Consider the following 20,298-nt stretch of genomic DNA (forward strand, 5'->3'; position numbering starts at 1 on the left):
ATTGGCCATTTGACCTTGTATCCTAATTCTTGGGCCTCTCACATCTAATCTACAAACAGTATTACTAAAGGAACATTACTCACCCTCCTCTAAGATCTTTTTGCTTCTATCTTCACCACTCTGCTATAACCCATTCTCCATTTCCCGAGGTCAGAGAACATGCCACAGAGAAGTAGAAGAAGCAAGAAAGCTGCTTTCTATTTGGAAAAGGTGACTAGACTAAACTCTACTGTATTTCCTATATCCCTCTTTCTACCAGGATTTATGCAATTCGAGGCCCTCAATGGAGCCTAGGGTTGACATGGAAGGGGGGGGGGAATCCATAGAGAAGAGAATGTGAGGTCCTTCTGGGGAGGAATAAAAGGTATATTGTGAGACCAAGGGACTGGGGGAATGTGAAAGGACTATATGCTTTGGATGCCTCTAGCTTTGCCACACCTGCCAGGCTCCCATGTTTGTTCTGGTCCTGGCTGCATCTGTGTTCCTCCTGTCTTTGCAGCCCCCTGGGCCGACACCATGATACCATTCGCTTTCGTCACATGTTATGTCCAGATCCCTCCTGTGAGGTGTGTAAGAGAGCAACTGCTGAGGTCAGTCGGCTGCTGTTTGAAGAGCCCGTGGAAGATGCTGCTCCCTGTATATCCCCTGTGGCTTCCACAGCACCTGTGATGGAGTCGCCTTTCACTCTGGCCCTCTCAGCACAACCCACAGAAGACCCAATACCAGACTCTCTGCCTGAGCCCTCTGTACCTCTCTCCTCCATTCTCTCACCTGACCTGTCAACCCCTGTAGTTGATTTTCTTTCACCCGCATCACTGGGTGATTCTCTGCCACCAGAGCCTGTTTCTCCCTTGGATGCCACATTCCCAATGGACCACTTTCCACCCCAATCACTTGCCTTCTCCCCATTGCCACTACATCACACTCAGAGAGTAGATCGTTTCCTACAACCAGATCCTGCATTATCTCAGAACACTATCTTCTCACTTGACCCCCCCATGGCTCAAGATATGAACCCCTCACCATATTTGTCTCACACAGTGAATCTCACTGATCCATTTGTTTGCCATTGTACAGCACCAACCCTGTCTGCGTCACTACCACCAGACTATACTTTAACTGTGACTCAATCTAAATTGATACCAATCCCACTGAAGCCTATCCCTGAGAGCTCATCTCCAGAAAGCCCTGGTGGGTCAGCCCCTTATGTGCCAACAATCACAGGCATTGACTGTTCAAGCTTCTCTATTTCAGAATTCTCCTCTTGGCAGGCTAATGCCTGCCCCACATTGTTTCTCCCAACATTACCACACTCTGATACTCGACAAGACCATGTTTCCCTTCATCTCTCAGAGACTTGTCTCTGGGGAGACTCTGCAACCAAGCCTACGAAGGGCAATGGCCTTTCTTTCCTTGGCCCTAATATCCAGTCACTCTTAGAGAGACAAATAAAAAAGAGAATGGCTTTTCCAATTTTGGAGAAGAAAGAAAAGGATGAGGAACCATTTCCAAAACAAATGTGGTCAGAATACCCACTGACATCTTCAGGGAATTCGCTGCTTCCATTTGCTGATGACCTGGACACCACAGCCCCCACAACTGGCTGGAACATTGAAGACAAACCAGAGCAGGTGCATATTTGTCAGCAGCTCCTCTATGGCAAGACCTTGGGGGGAAACTTGCAGCAGAAATATAGCCAGCTTTTCTGGGGTCTCCCCTCTCTACACAGCGAGTCTCTAGTGGCTACTATCTTGGTATCTGGTAGCTGTTCTCCACTAGAGTCTCCCTTTGTTTTATTCAATGGAATCTGTAAACCCCTCACAGTCCAAATGCAGGATAAAGAACTTTCAACCCGTCCTAAGACTCATCTCCTTGCCCTCCCCAGTACACATTCCCAATACTTGCCTGCATCCCAATCCCAATCCCAGCACCTACATCTCACTCAGACTCAGTCCCAAACCCACCTTCAACCCTCACTCTCAGTCCTACCCACTGCTTCTCCATCCCAAATTAGGGCATGTGGAGTGTGTTTCCATAGACCCCAGAATGAAGCCAATTCTCACATCTCACTTGAATTTCAGCACCTGGAATGGCACTTATTGAAGAAGCAACAGGAGAGTTTGTGGGGTTTAGCCCCTGTGCTTCAAAGATCTCAAGAGGATTTTTGTCCTCCAGCTCCCGATCTTTCGCTGGTCAGCCAATCCTCCCAGGCTTGTGTTCCAGCTTCTATCATTCCTGGACATTTTCCTATCAGCAATGAACCCCAGGAGAAACTAGTGCTCCACATTCCAAAGAAGCTAATTCCACACAGGTGCCTCCAGACCTCTAGGGAACAAGAGTCCCTAACACTGATGGAGTCTCAGTGCAAATTAATAGAAACGACTCAACAGAGATGCAGACATGCTCACTCACAAACCTCTGAGTCTAAGAGCCAGAGCAGCAAGGATCTGGAGGACATTGAGTTGAGTTACTCAGGAATTTTCCTTGAGAGGAGTCCAGCAAAGTTTCCTCTAATGAAGGGCATGGGAAACAGACTTGGACACAGTCTGGGAAAGGGCTCAAAAGACAACCAATCAAGGGTCTCAGAAAGCTACGCAGCAAAGTTCCTGGGTGCTACCTCTGAGGATACAAAAGATGACTGGGTGTGTCACTCAAGGAAGGACTCAGGTAATAAATTACTAAGACTCTCAAAGGAAAACATACATGAGGATCAAATGAAAAAGACCCTAAAATTACATTTGGTCATGAAATTTTGGCAGATTAGTGAGTGTAGGATCCCTATAGGTGTGTGTCATTCATGGCTTGCTGATGACAATACATTGCCTTTTTCTGGGAGTTCCCATGATGATATGGAAAATAGAAATGTGGCACCTTCAGTGGATAGGAAGTACTGCCAGATTACCACTCTGAAGCTGACCTTCCTTGATCCTGATGCTCAACAAGTGTTAGAAGCCCATATTATAAGATTTCGAGCAAATCAGAAGTGGGGCCTACCTCTCAAGGTCCGTGAATCCATAAAACTCTATACACTGAGAGAAGCCAAATCATGGCCTCATCCACATTTTGACTTTCTCTCCTCAGCCACCCTTGTTTCTGGGGTGGACTCCAAAGCCAAGGTTTCCAAGCCCCTTGGAGGATGTCCTCAAACTTTACAGGGAGACAAAGTGTTAACAACAAATATAGTCCCCATCCTGGATTGTCTTCTCCCTGCCACCTCACCTGTGGACAAGGAAGGGCAGGAGGCTCTGAAGCAATCGTCCACTAATATAAATTATGCACTTAGAGATGACTTTCAAACAAATGAGGATGGCAGGCAGAGTTTTCTGTCCATCAAACACAGTATCATAAACAAAACAAATCAGAGTGAGACTGTAATACCCAACAGACACAACTCAGAGCTGCCTACAAGTCAAGCTGGGGCTGGACATGACCCAAAGGCTAAGCGAGTGAGTTCCAGTAATAGAGAAATCCTTCAGGGCAAACAGATGCTGGAGGAGAATTTAGAACATTTTCGCATGACCAATGTGTCCAGGGAGATATTCAAGGCCGAGGAGCTCCTTGCTCTTCAATCACAATCCAGTGATACTATGACAATCAGAGAGCTGGGAAACTCCCAAATGACAAATGTGGATATAAGTAAAGTAGAAACTACTCTAACCACTAAAGTCCCACCATTGCCAAGAATGTCAGTTCCCCAAGATCCTGAACTATCATACCTTCAAAAACAGATGATTACTGAGTTAAAGGTTAAACTGGAGGGCAAGGAGCACAGTCAGGCTCAGAGCTGTTCCACTGACATGTCTCTTACCTCCTTAGATAGCTTGGCTTCCACTGCCTTCCTGACTCATGCCCAGAATGTCCCCTGTGGGTACATGGCAGCTTCCCAGGGGCTGAATGTTCACGTAGAGGACAAAAGTATCAGTATGGAGCAGAGGCAGAAGCCCTGGGTCTCTAAGCGTGTTCTAGGGAAGTGTCAGGATAATAATTTTCAACCAGCTTCAAAGAGAGTGAACCCTCAGGGACCCAGAGCAGGAAAGTACGGAAGAGAGGATTTAGAACTAGGGACATCCAAAGCCAGAAGGAAGAGCCACCTCGACCAGGCCAAGAAATTAGAGGAGACTCTTGGGAGCAACTCTTCTCAGTCCCTGTCACAGAAGGAAGAGTCTCCTCCAGAAAGTTTCTTCAGAAAAAAGATTAGGCAATTTTGTCAGTGGATCCATTCCAAGAGGCAGGGCAGTCTCCTGCAAAAAGCCAAGTTCATGTTGGCCTCTGCGCAGCAGCGAGATCCAGTTGAAAGCACGAGCTGTGCGGCTACTGAAGCTCAGGAACTCATGACAGCCATTGGGAAGATGCTGGAGGAGAAACTGGGATGTAGGCAAGGACTTCAGCACAAGGCAGAACTACAAGATCAAGCAGAGTCCACTGAGGGACCTTCCTCCAACAACAGGGCTCTCTCCTCTCCAGAGCAAAGGGAAGTGTCCAGTACCAACTCAGGCAGCCAAAAAGCCATCCCTGCTGGTCAGAGCTGCCCTACATGTGATAGGCAGATCAGAGACATGGACAGACATCCCCAGAAAATTAAGAGATTCAAGGGCCAGCTATTGTCTCAGAGTTACCCTCCTTCCCCATCTCCTAGGGAGCCTGTGTCCCATGGAGATCCTACCAGCATGCATCAAGTATGCCAGATGCCTCAAGCCACCCTCCTTACTGCTGAAGACACTGTTATCAGAGATCTGTCTCTTCTCTTCAGACATAAAATGCTTCTCCAGCACTTTCAGGGAGAAAAATGTCCCCCTCCAGAATAATTCATTACTTGCTGAAAAATTCTGTTTTCTTGGTAGCACATCTTTGATGAGAACAGTCTTGCTTTAGCACAACCATGAATATCAATCCTCTCCAAGAAATGTTCCTTCTAATGTGTGAGTGGTGTCTTCTGTGAGTGCTGTGTTTGGGGTATGGGCTTTTGCTATCCCATGGTTTTTGCTTAGGGAAAGGAAGGAGTTAGTTCAGCTCTTACTGATTGTCTCTTTTGGCTACTAAAAAGTGACCAGTCCCCTGGGAGAAGCCTGATAGTGGCATCCCACATTTATCCTGAGCTCCTTTATTTCATTTGACCCTGCTCAGATGTTCTGAATTTAAAACATTTTATATAACATTATAATAAAAAAGTACAAAAAGTTTACTCTAAAAACACTGAAGCCTTTTAAGGAGAAAAACGTTTAAAGTCCAGTACTTGATTCAGCTGTCTCTTCACCTGCTCCCTCTATCCTGAATTACATACAGCTGTATGCTGGGAGGAGTTACTCTGGCATAAAAAAAAAAAAAATTTTTTTTTTGTTTCTAACTGAGCCTAAAATCCCCCTTGCTACCTCCGGCAAGATTTTGAATTGGAAGTGTGGGTGTGTCTAGGCCCTGAGATCAGAGGTAGGGAGACATCTTACTCCTGGATCTCCTGGTAAGGAATAAATGTCACCTGCCCCAAGAGCCCCTTCTTTCCCTCATGAAATATGGGGAGACAGGCCATGTTTCCTACTGCTTATCTTACCTAGATAAAAATGGGAGCAGTTCACCCCTTCCCCTTCTTCTCCCCTTTCACGTACTCTGGAGCAGTGGGGAAAACAGAATTCGCAGCTCTGACAGGGGTCAATGATAGGAACATTTTCCTGAAAAACAGTGGCTTTCATTTTAGAGAAAGCTGCTGAGTCTAGAAGATCTCACAGATGGGTGGTCATTGGATGGGGGGTGTGTGTGGGTGAGTATTGCTGTTCTGGACACCAAGTTGGCCAGGGCAGGTTCTAGGAACCTACTAGGTGCTGGGAAAGAATGTGTTGTGTGTGGAATGTTGCTTTGCCTAGAAAGCACATTTTGAGCTTGGTCATGAGGTCTCCCTGCTTGGGAGGGCATCTTGAGGAAGAGAAAGACCCATTCCTAAGAAATCTCTTCAGGACCCCTGGCTTGATGGCATTATTGCAATACCAAGAGATCACCTGGCCATCACTTGCAGGAATGCCATCAGGCACACACCTAGAATTTGGGAAAAAAATATGACAAAGTAAGGAAAAGATAATGGTAAAATGGGAAAAGAAGAAAAAAAAATAAGAAAGAAAAAAGAATGACCCTATTATTCCTAATTATGACCCCTTTTGGGCTACCCACTCCAACACTACCTTACCCAGGCCTTACCTTCTTGAGGCTGGTTAGGGCTTTGCTGAGAAAAATAATATCATTTCAGTATAGGAGCACATGGGACGGTCTTTGAGTATGAAGACAATATCTGCAGGGATGTTGTCAGACATGGTAATCACCCTAATTGGGGTATGTGATTTTAGTGCCTGCCTTCTTACATCAACTTTGACTTAACCCATAATCCACTGCCGTTGAGCTGATTTTGACTCATAGTGACCCTACAGGACAGAGGAGAACTGCCCCCATACAGTTTCCAAGGAGCGGCTGGTGGATTCGAACTGCTGACCTTTTGGTTAGCACCCAAGCTCTTAACAACTATGCCACCAGGGCCCCTATCCCCCAAAAACCAAACCCAGTGCCATCGAGTCGATTCCGGCTCATAGTGACCCTACAGAACAGAGTAGAACTGCCCCATAGAGTTTCCAAGGAGCGCCTGGCAGATCTGAACTGCCAACCCTTTGATTAGCAGCCATAGCACTTAACCACTACGCCACCAGGGTTTCCCCAGGGCCCCTAGGTTGACTTAAACAAAAAAAAACCATTGCCGTTGAGTCGATTCTGACTTGTAGCGACACTACAGGACAGAGTAGAACTGTCTCCATAGGGTGTCCAAGGAATGGTTGGTGGATTCCAACTGCCGACCTTTTGGTTAGCAGTGGTAGCTCTTAACCATTATACCACCAGGGCTCCAAGGTTGACTCACAACAACAAAAAACACTGCCATTGAGTCAATTCCGACTCCTAGTGACCCTACAGGACAAAGTAGAACTGTCCCCATAGGGTTTCCAAGGAGTGGGTGGTGCATTCAACCTTTTGGCTAGCAGTCGTAGCTCTTAACCACCATGCCACCAGGGCTCCAAGGCTGACTTTCCAAAAAACCCATTGCTGTTGAGTTGATTCCGACTCACTTAGGGGTATCTCATTAACTATTGCTGTGTATTGCCTAAATCAACACATATTTATTATCTCATAGTTTTGTGGGTTAGGAAGCTGGGCATGGATTACCTGGGTTCTCTCACAAGACTGCAATCAAAGTTTTCAGCTGGGGGTGGGGTCTCATCTGAAGGCTCACTGGGCAAGGATCCACTTCCACGCTGACTTACATAGTTGTTGGCAGGACTGAACTCCTCGAGGCCTTTAAAACTGAGGCCTCTGATTAATGTGTTTAATATCATACACCATAATTTCAAATTTGGATCTCACAGCTTGAGAGAATGAATCACCCAACTGGTGGAAATGTAGTACCAGGGAACCTGGTGCGTGTCAGTCCCGTTCTGGTGGTGTTTTCCACATGCGCATGGCCCAGGGACTTATAACCACGGGAAATGAGGTGGCTTAAATGGAGTATATTACTGGCTGGGAGTCACATAACAATCATACCTGGTGCCCAGATACTTGCTTCTACTCAGATGGACGAAGCAATGAGACTATTATTGGGTGTCTTCCTACTTTTTAAAATGATGTTTTCAAGCCAGATTAATTTAGAAAAATTAAATACTGCTTGTTGCACTTCAGTGTTGTAGGACAGATCCATGCTTTTACCCATGTATATTAGCCCATTCAATCTTTACAGGAAGGTAGGTATCTTTAAAGTGTTGTTGTTGTGTGCTATTGAGGCAATTCTGACTCATAGCGACCCTATAGGACACAGTAGAACTGCCTCATAGGGTTTCTAAGGCTGTAATCATTATGGAAGCAGACTGCCACATCTTTCTCTCATGGAGCTGCTGGTGGATTTGAACAGCCAACCTTTCGGTTAGCAGCCCAGAGCTTAACCACTACGCTACCAGGGCTCCTGACATCTTTAAAGTTGGTATCTTTATTCTCTTTTATAGAAGGTCAATCTGAGGGACAGATTGACCTTGAGATAAAAGGTAGGGCAGGCCACAACCCAGCAAAACTCTCTTTACATTGCATCAGAGAGGTGACCTGAGTAAGGGTGGTGTTACAGTCCCACCTTAATCCTCTCAAGATAAAATTATAATCACAAAATGGAGGACAACCACACATGGCCTACCCAAGTTGATACACACATTTTGGGGGGGACATAATTCAATCCATGACATTCCTCCAGTACTCGCTATGTGCGAGGCATGCTTTTAGGGCTTGGGACACACCAGTGATGGAAACACACAAAGTTCTCTTTCCTGGGGAGCTTATATGATTGCTTTGTCAATTCTCTCTCCCATTTACTCAGAACTATTTCCTAAAACTTCTCCGTCCTCTCACCTGTTCAGCATATGTGCTGGACCACCTATTCACAGAGGAATTAGAAGCCATCAAATGGGAACTTTTGACTATAAAAAAGGCAAAACAAACAAAAAACAATCAAAGTGAACCTTCACATCTGTCCTCCTTCCTTCCTATTATACAGAAAGAAGTTTATATCGGGTGCTTCACTGACCCTCCCAAGCTGGGATCTGTCGTTGCTTTCCAGTTCACTTACTCTTCACACGGTGTTGTGAATTTTCAGCTTAATTACCTTCCCTGAGGACAGAGAGCACTCAGGACTGGTCACACTGCTCTGAGTCCAATATCCAGATACGTGCTGGTTCTCACGGTCCTCCGGAGTTAGGGAATGAAGGACCGCGAGACTTCAGGGAGGCCCCGCCCAGCACGCTCTGGGGGCGGAGCCACGTGCAGGGGCGGGGCTAAGGGCTTCTCTAGTGTCCTCGTCGGGGGTCTTGCCGACTGGGGACACTTCAGGCCTTAGGTTCTGTCCCATCACTACCGGAAAGACAAGAGTTGAGATTTACCGCAAAGATGAAGTTCTGGTCAAAGTTTCTGGACATCAAATGACCTTCCCTCCTTGTTCTGCCTGAAGGATCCTTCTGTCTACCCGTCATTTCCTTCCGCGAGAAGGCGCTCAAGGCCTGTTCTAGGGGCTGGGCCAGCGGGAGACCGGCTCGTTCTCTGTGGGTCCCAGATGGAGCTCCCCGGAGTTACAGTATGGACGCCTGTGTTTAAAAGGCTACACCGAGTATTGCCTTCCTGGGGAAGTTACTCAGAAATTAACATACCGTGTTGCGGTCGAGTGGATTCCAACTCAGCAACCCTATAGGACGGAGAACTGCCCCATAGGGTTTCCAGCGAGCGGCTGGTGGAGTCCAACCGCCCATCTTTTGGTTAGCAGCCCTAGTTCTTAACCACTGCGCCACCAGGACTCCCCGGAGAGCCTAATGCCCAGGAAATACACGCACTTGTCAGGAGAGTGAAACTTAAGGTGTCAGCCCACACACTGAACGAATTTCTAATTCTGTAGGACCACTACCTAGAAAATGGATGCCCACAGTCCACTGGGAGTGGTTATTAGGGGATCCAATAGAGCTTTAATACCCCCTGGGACCCCCCAGCAGTCTAGTAGGAATGGTTCGTGGGAACCGCAGGTAGAAACCTATCAGGGCAGACTCAGTGGACAGAGATGAAGTTGTCCCCCAGGGAGCAGGGGCAAAACCATTTGTCACACCCTGTAAGACCCAGGACAGCAGGACATGAACCTCTCCAGCAGACAGGACTGCAGACTTTTTTTTAAAATAATTTTTATTGTGCTTTAAGTGAAAGTTTACAAATCAAGTCTGTCACATATAATACACCTTACTCCATACTCCTACTTAGTCTCCCCCTTTTTAATGAGTCAGCCTGCTCTGTCCTTCCAGTCTCTCCTTTCGTGATGATTTTGCCAGTTTCTAACCCTCTCTACCCTCCTATCTCCCCCACAGACAGGAGATGCCCACACAGTCTCAAGTGTCCACCTGATACAAGTAGCTTACTCTTCGTCAGCATCTCTCTCCAACCTATTGTCCAGTCCCTTCCATGTCTGATGAGTTGTCTTTGGGAATGGTTCCTGTCTTAGGCCAACAGAAGGTTTGGGGACAATGACCGCCGGGATTCTTCTAGTCTCAGACCATTAAGTCTGGTCTTTTTATGAGAATTTAGGGTCTGCATCCCACTGTTCTCCTGCTCCCTCAGGGATTCTCTGTTCTGCTCCCTGTCAGGGCAGTCATCGGTTGTGGCCGGGCACCATCTAGTTCTTCTGGTCTCAGGATGATGTAAGTCTCTGGTTCATGTGGCCCTTTCTGTCTCTTGGGCTTATAGTTATCGTGTGACCTTGGTGTTCTTCATTCTCCTTTGATCCAGGTGGATTGAGACCAATTAATGCATCTTAGATGGCCACTTGTAAGCATTTAAGACCCCAGATGGCACATTTCAAAGTGGGATGCAGAATGATTTCATAATAGAATTATTTTGCCAATTGACTTAGAAGTCCCCTTAAGCCATAGTTCCCAAACCCCCGCCCTTGCTCCGCTGACCTTTGAAGCATTCAGTTTATCCCGGAAACTTCTTTGCTTTTGGTCCAGTCCAGTTGAGCTGACCTTCCATGTATTGAGTATTGTCCTTCCCTTCACCTAAAGTAGTTCTTATCTACTAACTAATCAGTAAATAACCCTCTCCCACCCTCCTCCCCTCGTAACCACAAAAGTATGTGTTCTTCTCAGTTTATGCTATTTCTCAAGATCTTATAATAGTGGTCTTATACAATATTTGTCCTTTTGCCTCTGACTAATTTCACTCAGCATAATGCCTTCCAGGTTCCTGCATGTTATGAAATGTTTCACAGATTCGTCACTGTTCTTTATCGATGCGTAGTATTCCATTGTGTGAATATACCACAATTTATTTAACCATTCATCCGTTGATGGACACCTTGATTGCTTCCATCTTTTTGCTATTGTAAACAGTGCTGCAATAAACATGGGTGTGCATATATCTGTTCGTGTAAAGGCTCTTATTTCTCTAGGGTATATTCCAAGGAGTGGGATTTCTGGGTTGTATGGTAGTTCTATTTCTAACTTTTAAGAAAACGCCAGATAGATTTCCGAAGTGGTTGTACCATTTTACATTCCCACCAGCAGTGTATAAGAGTTCCAATCTCTCCGCAGCCTCTCCAACATTTATTACTTTGTGTTTTTTGGATTAATGCCAGCCTTGTTGGAGTGAGATGGAATCTCATTGTAGTTTTAATTTGCATTTCTCTAATGGCTAATGATCGAGAGCATTTCTTCATGTATCTGTTAGCTGCCTGAATATCTTCTTTAGTGAAGTGCGTGTGCATATCCTTTGCCCACTTCTTGATTGGGTTGTTTGTCTTTTTGTGGTTGAGTTTTAACAGAATCATATAGATTTTAGAGATCAGGCGCTGGTCAGAGATGTCATAGGTGAAAATTTTTTCCCAATCTGTAGGTGGTCTTTTTACTCTTTCGGTGAAGTCTTTAGATGAGCATAGGTGTTTGATTTTTAGGAGCTCCCAGTTATCTGGTTTCTCTTCGTCATTTTTGGTAATGTTTTGTATTCTGTTTATGCCTTGTATTAGGGCTCCTAACTGCTGGGAGCCAGGCTGCAAGGGCGGCCCCTCTGCACCCACTGCCCCCAGCATAAACATTGAAGAATCCCTGAAAAGTCAGGAGGAGCCAGGCTGCAAGGGCAGCCTCTCTGCACCCACTGCCCCCAGCATAAACATTGAAGAATTCCTGAAAAGTCAGGAAGAGCCAGGCTGCAAGGGCGGCCCCTCTGCACCCACTGCCCCTAGCATAAACATCGAAGAATTCCTGAAAAGTCAGGAATATCTCTGTCATCTGTGTTATGTTTCTATTTCATTTTCAGCCTGTGTATAGCAGAATGTATAAGCATAAAATTCCATTATAGATTTAGGGACCTCTGGACGGGGGGCGTCCTACTCATAATCCCCTGGTGAAATCCCGGGTAGGGACAGCCCGTGTATTACTTGGGGGTCAACATGAAGTTGTCTTAGGGGAAAAACAAATAGCTCGACTATGGAAAACAAAAACAGGATGGTGGAATCCTGGTATTTACCGAGGCCTTTTTGTTTTTAAAACCACCACCCACACATGACCCCATAAAAGTGGAAAAACAAAAGGCAGTGAGTTCTCTCAGCCAATTTCTCAGCCAATTACAGCTCAACCTTCTCGTTTACCTCGCTCACTGCTGCGCTTGACTGGTCTTTGGGTATAGAGATTGGGCTAATTGTCCTTGGCATAATCGTGGACAATATGACGTAACCCAAAGTGGCTGGACTTCAAGAACTTGACCACCCTGGACAAGATGGACAAAGCCTATGTGGTAATGGTTTTGCAAAAAGATTAATTGTTATAAAAACTGTGGAAGGTATTGCAAGATTAAGCATAAGTGTAAAGCAGTGTGAAGTCAATTGTTACTCTAAATCAACTAAACAAAAGCTCATTGTATTTGTGTGTGCGTATGCAGAACTATACTATGTGTCACTTGGAAAATTATGTCTCTGGGAAATGATGTTATACTGCCCCTTTGTTGATCATGCGATGTTATGCTTTTGTAAGCTTATGATATAAAAGACCATGTAAAAAATAAAGAGCAGAAGGGCTTCTTTTTCTGCAGAATGAAAATATAAGACACACTACCTCTCATTCTTTTTTCGCCGAACTCTACCCCTCCTCTGGTAACCCTGTTCATTGCTGAGGCTGGCCCCCGGCAACTGGCGCCCGAACAGGGACCTGAAGGTAAGCATTGTCGTCTCGGGGTAGATAGGGCTGTTGCCTAGAGCTAAATAAGAAAGGAGAAAAGCTCCCTTTAGCCACCCCGTCGTTAGAGAGGACGGGGATAGGAAAGGAAAGATAGGCAAAACATATGAGAAGTTGTTAGACCCCTGTATAAGCAGGAGAATACTAGAAAAACACTATGGGACAAACATCCTCTGCAGAAAGAAAACTGTTTATTGATATCATCACGTGTATGCTCAAAAAAAGGGGAACCGCAGTGACTAGAAGCCAAGTAGCTCGGTTTTTACATTTTGTTCAGGAACAATGCCCCTGGTTCCCAGAGGGAGGCTCGGTTAATTTGGACATATGGAAAGCTGTGGGAGAACAGCTACAAAAATATTATACTAGATGTGGTCCTGAGGGGGTGCCTGTTGATGCTTTTGCACTATGGATGCTTATCAGAGATACTCTTGACCCAGCTCCCGATTCTGTTAAAGCATTCCAAGTACTAGACAATCCTGACTCTGACCCCACTTTAGAGGAGGAAGAAACACCTCTGCTTCAGAAACATCCTTCTGTAGTGTCTACCCCTTCGGCTCCTCCCTTTGTTGGTCTGTCTAATCCAATCACAAATGACACTCTGAGCCCGGAGGAGCAAGTTGATCTAAAGGAGGAGGCTGCTAGATATCATCAAGATGAGGATATTGTTCTTCCTTTACGAAAGTTGCAAATTGAGTCACAGCCTCCAAAGTATGAGGTTAAATCATTGACCTTTACTCCTCGAAATAGAGTACCTTTACCTCCCCCACCTCCTTCTCTGGCAGGAAAATCAAAAATCAAAGCAGCCTTAAAACAAGGCTTGTCTGAGGGAGACCTTACCCTCCCTTTGTGCTTTCCAGTACATTATAGCGGGGAATTTGATGAGGATGCAGAATGGACTCCTCTTTCTTATAAATTCCTCAAGGAAGTTAAAAATGCCTGCAAAGAATATGGACCCCTGTCTCCATACACACTGTCGTTAATAGATATTCTGTCAACCAGCTGGATGACTCCTTATGATTGGTATCAGCTGGCAAAAACCTGCTTACCAGGGGGTAGTTTCTTGTTATGGAAAATGGAAAAGACCTGACCCATTAATCTCTTGTGGAAGAGGCTATGCTTGTGTTTTCCCACAGGACAAAACTTCCCCTTTGTGGATACCCGACAGACTCATCAGACATGCAAGACCCAAAAACCACCAAAAATCCTCCAACACTTCCTCCCTCACTGCTCACAAACCTAACACCTCCCACGACTATTCTGAGAAATCTGTCTCTTGAAAATGCTCCATCTACACCCCCACCTTCGCCTGTCCCTAGTTCCTCCTCTTCATCTTCTACTCCACCCCTTCTCACTGACTTTATACAACCCTCTACAAACCTCAACAACTCTTCATCTCGAGACAAAGTGCGGTGGAGAAGCCGGAGATATACTCCCTATTCAAGAACCCATCAAACCATTGCGGCTGAGCCCCCAACTTGGGGCCAACTCAAAAAACTTACTCATCTGGCTCACACCTTAACCGTGGATCAACATATTCCCGTAAATGCGGGTACTCTTTTTGTGGCTATGCTCGCTATCATTTCCTGCCAGGTATGTGTTGTTACGGCTGATATACATTGGGCTTATGTCCCAAAACCTCCTATATTTTATCCCGTCACCTGGGAAGATCCTTCCCCCTCTGTATTTACTAATAATTCTGCATTACTGGGTGGCGAAACCATATTTTGGAACCCTCAGGGCTTTAATTCTAATTATTCCTATTCTGGTGTGTCAGATAATCCTCCTATTTGCATTCAATTAAGAAATTTGCGAAAAACTATCCCTGGCTGTATTCCTTTTGACTTCAAATCAATGATTACTGACTCACCTAATGGAAATCAAAACCAACAGCCTTACAGATTATTATGGGCTCTACGCCTCATCCTTCCAGAAAAAACTGACTTTCTTAAAGGTATCCCAAAAGTACACACTCCTCTTTTTCCTACCTGTGATGAGTCGCCTCCTGAGGATTCTAAGAGCAATCAAGATTGGGCTATGATTGACCCTTCAAAAGGATTTCCTATTTGGAGAAATTGTATGTATAATTCACAAGTTGTATATGCTCTGCCTGAAATGTCTGCACGTCTTATTGATTGTAGTATTTTAGATCCTGAATATGATTATCGCCAATATTTAAAATTAGCTGGATATCGTCTTAATTGGCAAGATACCTTAGTCCCTCTCCCACAAAAAGTTAATCGTTGGCATATAAATGGATGGGTTCCCCCTATTCTTTCTACCTTCACGGGTAACATACATCCATCTTTGTGGAGACTGGCAACTGCTGCCGGCAATGTCACTTTGTCCCGTCCTTTTAATAATGAGAGTTTTGATATTCAAGCTTGTGTACCTGCTCCATATGTGTTATTAATTAGCCGCAACAATCACTCTAGTATTGTTATAGAAAACAAGAAAACACATTATGTTAGTTCTTGTGAAAATTGTATACTGACCAGTTGTATAAATCCTGCAATTCCTGTCGAAAGTATGATGATTTTACAACAGCCAAAATATATTATGATTCCTGTACATTTACAAGAAGATTGGTATGATGATTCAGGCCTAGAAGCCTTAAAACAAGCTTCTGCTATTTTATCTCGAGCCAAACGGTTTGTAGCAGCTTTAATACTGGGGATTTCTGCTCTCATAGCTTTAGCAACTTCTCTTTCACTTTCTGCTATGGCGTTAACACAACAGATTCATACTGCAAACTATGTAAATAATTTAAGTAAAAATATTACTTTAGCCTTAGCCACACAAGAAGCCATTGATAGAAAATTACAACAAGAAGTTAATGCCCTTGAAGAAGCAATTCTATATATAGGACAAGAAATCACTAATCTCAAAGTGCGACTTACTTTGAGATGCCATGTAAGTTTCAAATGGATTTGTGTTACTCCACTGCCTGTAAATACTACCATACATAATTGGGAAAAAATCAAAAATCATATCCAGGGCATATGGAATCATTCCGATTTGAGTTTTAATATTGACAAATTACATATGGAAATACAAGATATTACAAATGCAGAAAAAGATTTTTCCTCTTCTCTAACAGCCAAACAATTTATTGATTCCTTAAATTCCTTTATTCAAAAGCATAGTCTTAAAAACATTCTGTTAAACACGGGTATTTCTTTATGTTTATTCTTGATTTTGTTGTTCTTTCTTCCAGTCATCTTCCGAATCTTAAATCAAGCTATCCAAAAGGTGGCTTCAGATCTTCATCTGGCGAAATTAAAAAATAAAAAAGGGGGAGATGCTGGGAGCCAGGCTGCAAGGGCGGCCCCTCTGCACCCACTGCCCCCAGCATAAACATTGAAGAATCCCTGAAAAGTCAGGAGGAGCCAGGCTGCAAGGGCAGCCTCTCTGCACCCACTGCCCCCAGCATAAACATTGAAGAATTCCTGAAAAGTCAGGAAGAGCCAGGCTGCAAGGGCGGCCCCTCTGCACCCACTGCCCCTAGCATAAACATCGAAGAATTCCTGAAAAGTCAGGAATATCTCTGTCATCTGTGTTATGTTTCTATTTCATTTTCAGCCTGTGTATAGCAGAATGTATAAGCATAAAATTCCATTATAGATTTAGGGACCTCTGGACGGGGGGCGTCCTACTCATAATCCCCTGGTGAAATCCCGGGTAGGGACAGCCCGTGTATTACTTGGGGGTCAACATGAAGTTGTCTTAGGGGAAAAACAAATAGCTCGACTATGGAAAACAAAAACAGGATGGTGGAATCCTGGTATTTACCGAGGCCTTTTTGTTTTTAAAACCACCACCCACACATGACCCCATAAAAGTGGAAAAACAAAAGGCAGTGAGTTCTCTCAGCCAATTTCTCAGCCAATTACAGCTCAACCTTCTCGTTTACCTCGCTCACTGCTGCGCTTGACTGGTCTTTGGGTATAGAGATTGGGCTAATTGTCCTTGGCATAATCGTGGACAATATGACGTAACCCAAAGTGGCTGGACTTCAAGAACTTGACCACCCTGGACAAGATGGACAAAGCCTATGTGGTAATGGTTTTGCAAAAAGATTAATTGTTATAAAAACTGTGGAAGGTATTGCAAGATTAAGCATAAGTGTAAAGCAGTGTGAAGTCAATTGTTACTCTAAATCAACTAAACAAAAGCTCATTGTATTTGTGTGTGCGTATGCAGAACTATACTATGTGTCACTTGGAAAATTATGTCTCTGGGAAATGATGTTATACTGCCCCTTTGTTGATCATGCGATGTTATGCTTTTGTAAGCTTATGATATAAAAGACCATGTAAAAAATAAAGAGCAGAAGGGCTTCTTTTTCTGCAGAATGAAAATATAAGACACACTACCTCTCATTCTTTTTTCGCCGAACTCTACCCCTCCTCTGGTAACCCTGTTCATTGCTGAGGCTGGCCCCCGGCACCTAACATTGTCCCTATTTTTTCTTCCATGATCATTTTAGTCTTTATGTTTAGGTCTTTGATCCACTTGGAGTTAGTTTTTGTGCATGGTGTGAGGTATGGGTCCTGTTTCATTTTTTTGCAAATGGATGTCCAGTTATGCTAGCACCATTTGTTAAAAAGACTATCTTTTCCCCAATTAACTGACACTGGGCCTTTGTCAAATATCAGCTGCTCATATGTGGATGGATTTATATCTGGGTTCTCAATTTTGTTCCATTGGTCTATGTACCTGTTGTTGTACCAGTACCAGGCTGTTTTGACTACTGTGGCTGTATAATAGGTTCTAAAATCAGGTAGAGTGGGGCCTCCCACTTTCTTCTTTTTCGGTAATGCTTTACTTATCCGGGGCTTCTTTCCCTTCCATATGAAGTTGGTGATTTGTTTCTCCATCACATTAAAAAATGCCATTGGAATTTGGATGGGAAAGGCGTTGTATGTATAGATGGCTTTTGGTAGAATAGACATCTTTACTATGTTAAGTCTTCCTATCCATGAGCAAGGTATGTTTTTCCACTTATGTAGGTCCTTTTTAGTTTCTTACACTAGTACTTTGTAGTTTTCTTTGTATAGGTCTTTTACATCTTTGGTAAGATTTATTCCTAAGTATTTTATCTTCTTGGGGGCTACTGTGAATGGTATTGATTTGGTGATTTCCTCTTCGATGTTCTTTTTGTTGATGTAGAGGAATCCAAGTGATTTTTGTATGTTTATCTTATAACCTGAGACTGCCAAACTCTTCTATTAGTTTCAGTAGTTTTCTGGAGGATTCCTTAGGGTTTTCTGTGTATAAGATCATGTCATCTGCAAATAGAGGTAATTTTACTTCCTCCTTGCCAATCCGGATGCCCTTTATTTCTTTGTCTAGCCTAATTGCTCTGGCTAGAACCTCTAGCACAATGTTGAATAAGAGCGGTGATAAAGGGCATCCTTGTCTGGTTCCTGTTCTCAAGGGAAATGCTTTCAGGCTCTCTGCATTTATAGTGATGTTGGCTGTTGGCTTTGTATACCCAAAAAAATAGATGCCCTTTATTATGTTGAGGAATTTTCCTTCAATTCCTATTTTGCTGAGAGTTTTTATCATAAATGGGTGTTGGACTTTGTCAAATGCCTTGTCTGCATCAGTTGATAGGATCATGTGGTTTTTGTCTTTTGTTTTATTTATATGGTGGATTACATTAATGGTTTTTCTAATATTAAACCAGCCTTGCATGGTTGGGGGTACCTGGTGTAAATCCCACTTGGTCGTGGTGGATTATTTTTTTGATATGTTGTTGAATTCTATTGGCTAGAATTTTGTTGAGGATTTTTGCATCTATGTTCATGAGGGATATAGGTCTGTAATTTTCTTTTTTTGTGGTATCTTAACCTGGTTTTGGTATCAGGGATATGGTGGCTTCATAGAATGAGTTAAGTAGTATTCCGTCATTCTCTATGCTTTGAAATAGCTTTAGTAGTAGTAGTGTTAACTCTTCTCTGAAAGTTTGCAGTAAAGCCGTCCGGGCCAGGGCTTTTTTTTTGTTGGGAGTTTTTTGATTACCTTTTCAATCTCTTTTTTTGTTATGGGTCTATTTAGTTGTTCTACTTCTGTTTGTGTTAGTTTAGGTAGGTAGTGTTTTTCCAGGAATTCATCCATTTCTTCTAGGTTTTCAAATTTGTTAGAGTACAATTTTTCATAATAATCTGATATGATTCTTTTAATTTCAGTTGGGTCTGTTGTGATGTGGCCCATCTCGTTTCTTATTCGGGTTATTTGTTTCCTTTCCTGTATTTCTTTAGTCAGTCTGGCCAATGGTTTATCAATTTTGCGTTTTTTTCCAGAGAACCAGCTTTTGGCTTTGTTAATTCTTTCAATTGTTTTTCTGTTCTCTAATTCATTTAGTTCAGCTCTAATTTTTATTATTTGTTTTCTTCTGGTGCCTGATGGATTCTTTTGTTGCTCACTTTCTATTTGTTCAAGTTGTAGGGACAGTTCTGATTTTGGCTCTTTCTTCTTTATGTATGTGTGCATTTATCGATATAAATTGACCTCTGAGCACTGCTTTTGCTGTGTCCCAGAGGTTTTGATAGGAAGTGTTTTCATTCTCGTTGCATTCTATGAATTTCTTTATTCACTCCTTAATGTCTTCTATAACCCAGTCTTTTTTCAGCAGGGTATTGTTCAGTTTCCAAGTATTTGATTTCTTTTCCCTAATTTTTCTGTTATTGATTTCTACTTTTATGGCCTTGTGGTCTGAGAAGATGCTTTGTAATATTTCAATGTTTTGGATTCTGCAAAGTTTTGTTTTATGACCTAATATGTGGTCTATTCTAGAGAATGTTCCTTGTGCGCTAAAAAAAAAAAGTATATTTTGCAGCTGTTGGGTGGAGTGTTCTGTATAAGTCTATGAGGTCAAGTTAGTTGATTGTAGCAATTAGGTCTTCCGTGTCTCTATTGAGCTTCTTACTGGAAGTCCTGTGTTTCTCCGAAAGTGGTGTGTTAAAGTCTCCTACTATAATTGTGGAGGTGTCTATGTCACTTTTCAGTTCTGTTAAAGTTTGTTTTATGTATCTTGCAGCCCTGTCATTGGGTGCATAAATATTTAATATGGTTATATCTTCCTGGTCTATTGTCCCTTTAATCATTAAGTAGTGTCCTTCTTTATCCTTTGTGGTGGATTTAACTTTAAAGTCTATTTTGTCAGAAATTAATATTGCTACTCCTGCTCTCTTTTGCTTGTTGTTTGCTTGATATATTTTTTTCCATCCTTTGAGTTTTAGTTTGTTTGTGTCTCTCAGTCTAAGGTGTGTCTCTTGTAGGCAGGATATAGACGGATCGTGTTTCTTTATCCAGTCTGAGACTCTCTGTCTCTTTATTGGTGCATTTATGCAGACTTTTTATAAGGCAGAATATTTCAGGTAACTGCCTTCACTTACTCAGATACTGATACATTCATGCATCTTTTGAGGGTTTTTTTATGTATCTGATTCTGTGTTAGATAGGAACTGTAACCATGTTTATCGTCACAAGATGTAGAAGGGAATCCCTTTTGTAATAGTGTATGTTTCATTAG

The 20,298-nt window shown here is 43.3% G+C and overlaps 1 protein-coding gene across 1 annotated transcript; it reads left to right on the top strand.

Annotated features, from left to right (window-relative positions):
• Positions 1 to 539: 539 nt before the first annotated feature.
• Positions 540 to 4,805, top strand: LOC126082509 (spermatogenesis-associated protein 31D1-like). Its single transcript, XM_049895011.1, has one exon. It carries the CDS (start codon positions 540 to 542, stop codon positions 4,803 to 4,805), a length of 4,266 nt encoding a protein of 1,421 aa, XP_049750968.1.
• Positions 4,806 to 20,298: the final 15,493 nt, after the last annotated feature.

The sequence above is a fragment of the Elephas maximus genome, chromosome 9, assembly GCF_024166365.1.
Source record: "Elephas maximus indicus isolate mEleMax1 chromosome 9, mEleMax1 primary haplotype, whole genome shotgun sequence".
NCBI lineage: Eukaryota > Metazoa > Chordata > Mammalia > Proboscidea > Elephantidae > Elephas > Elephas maximus.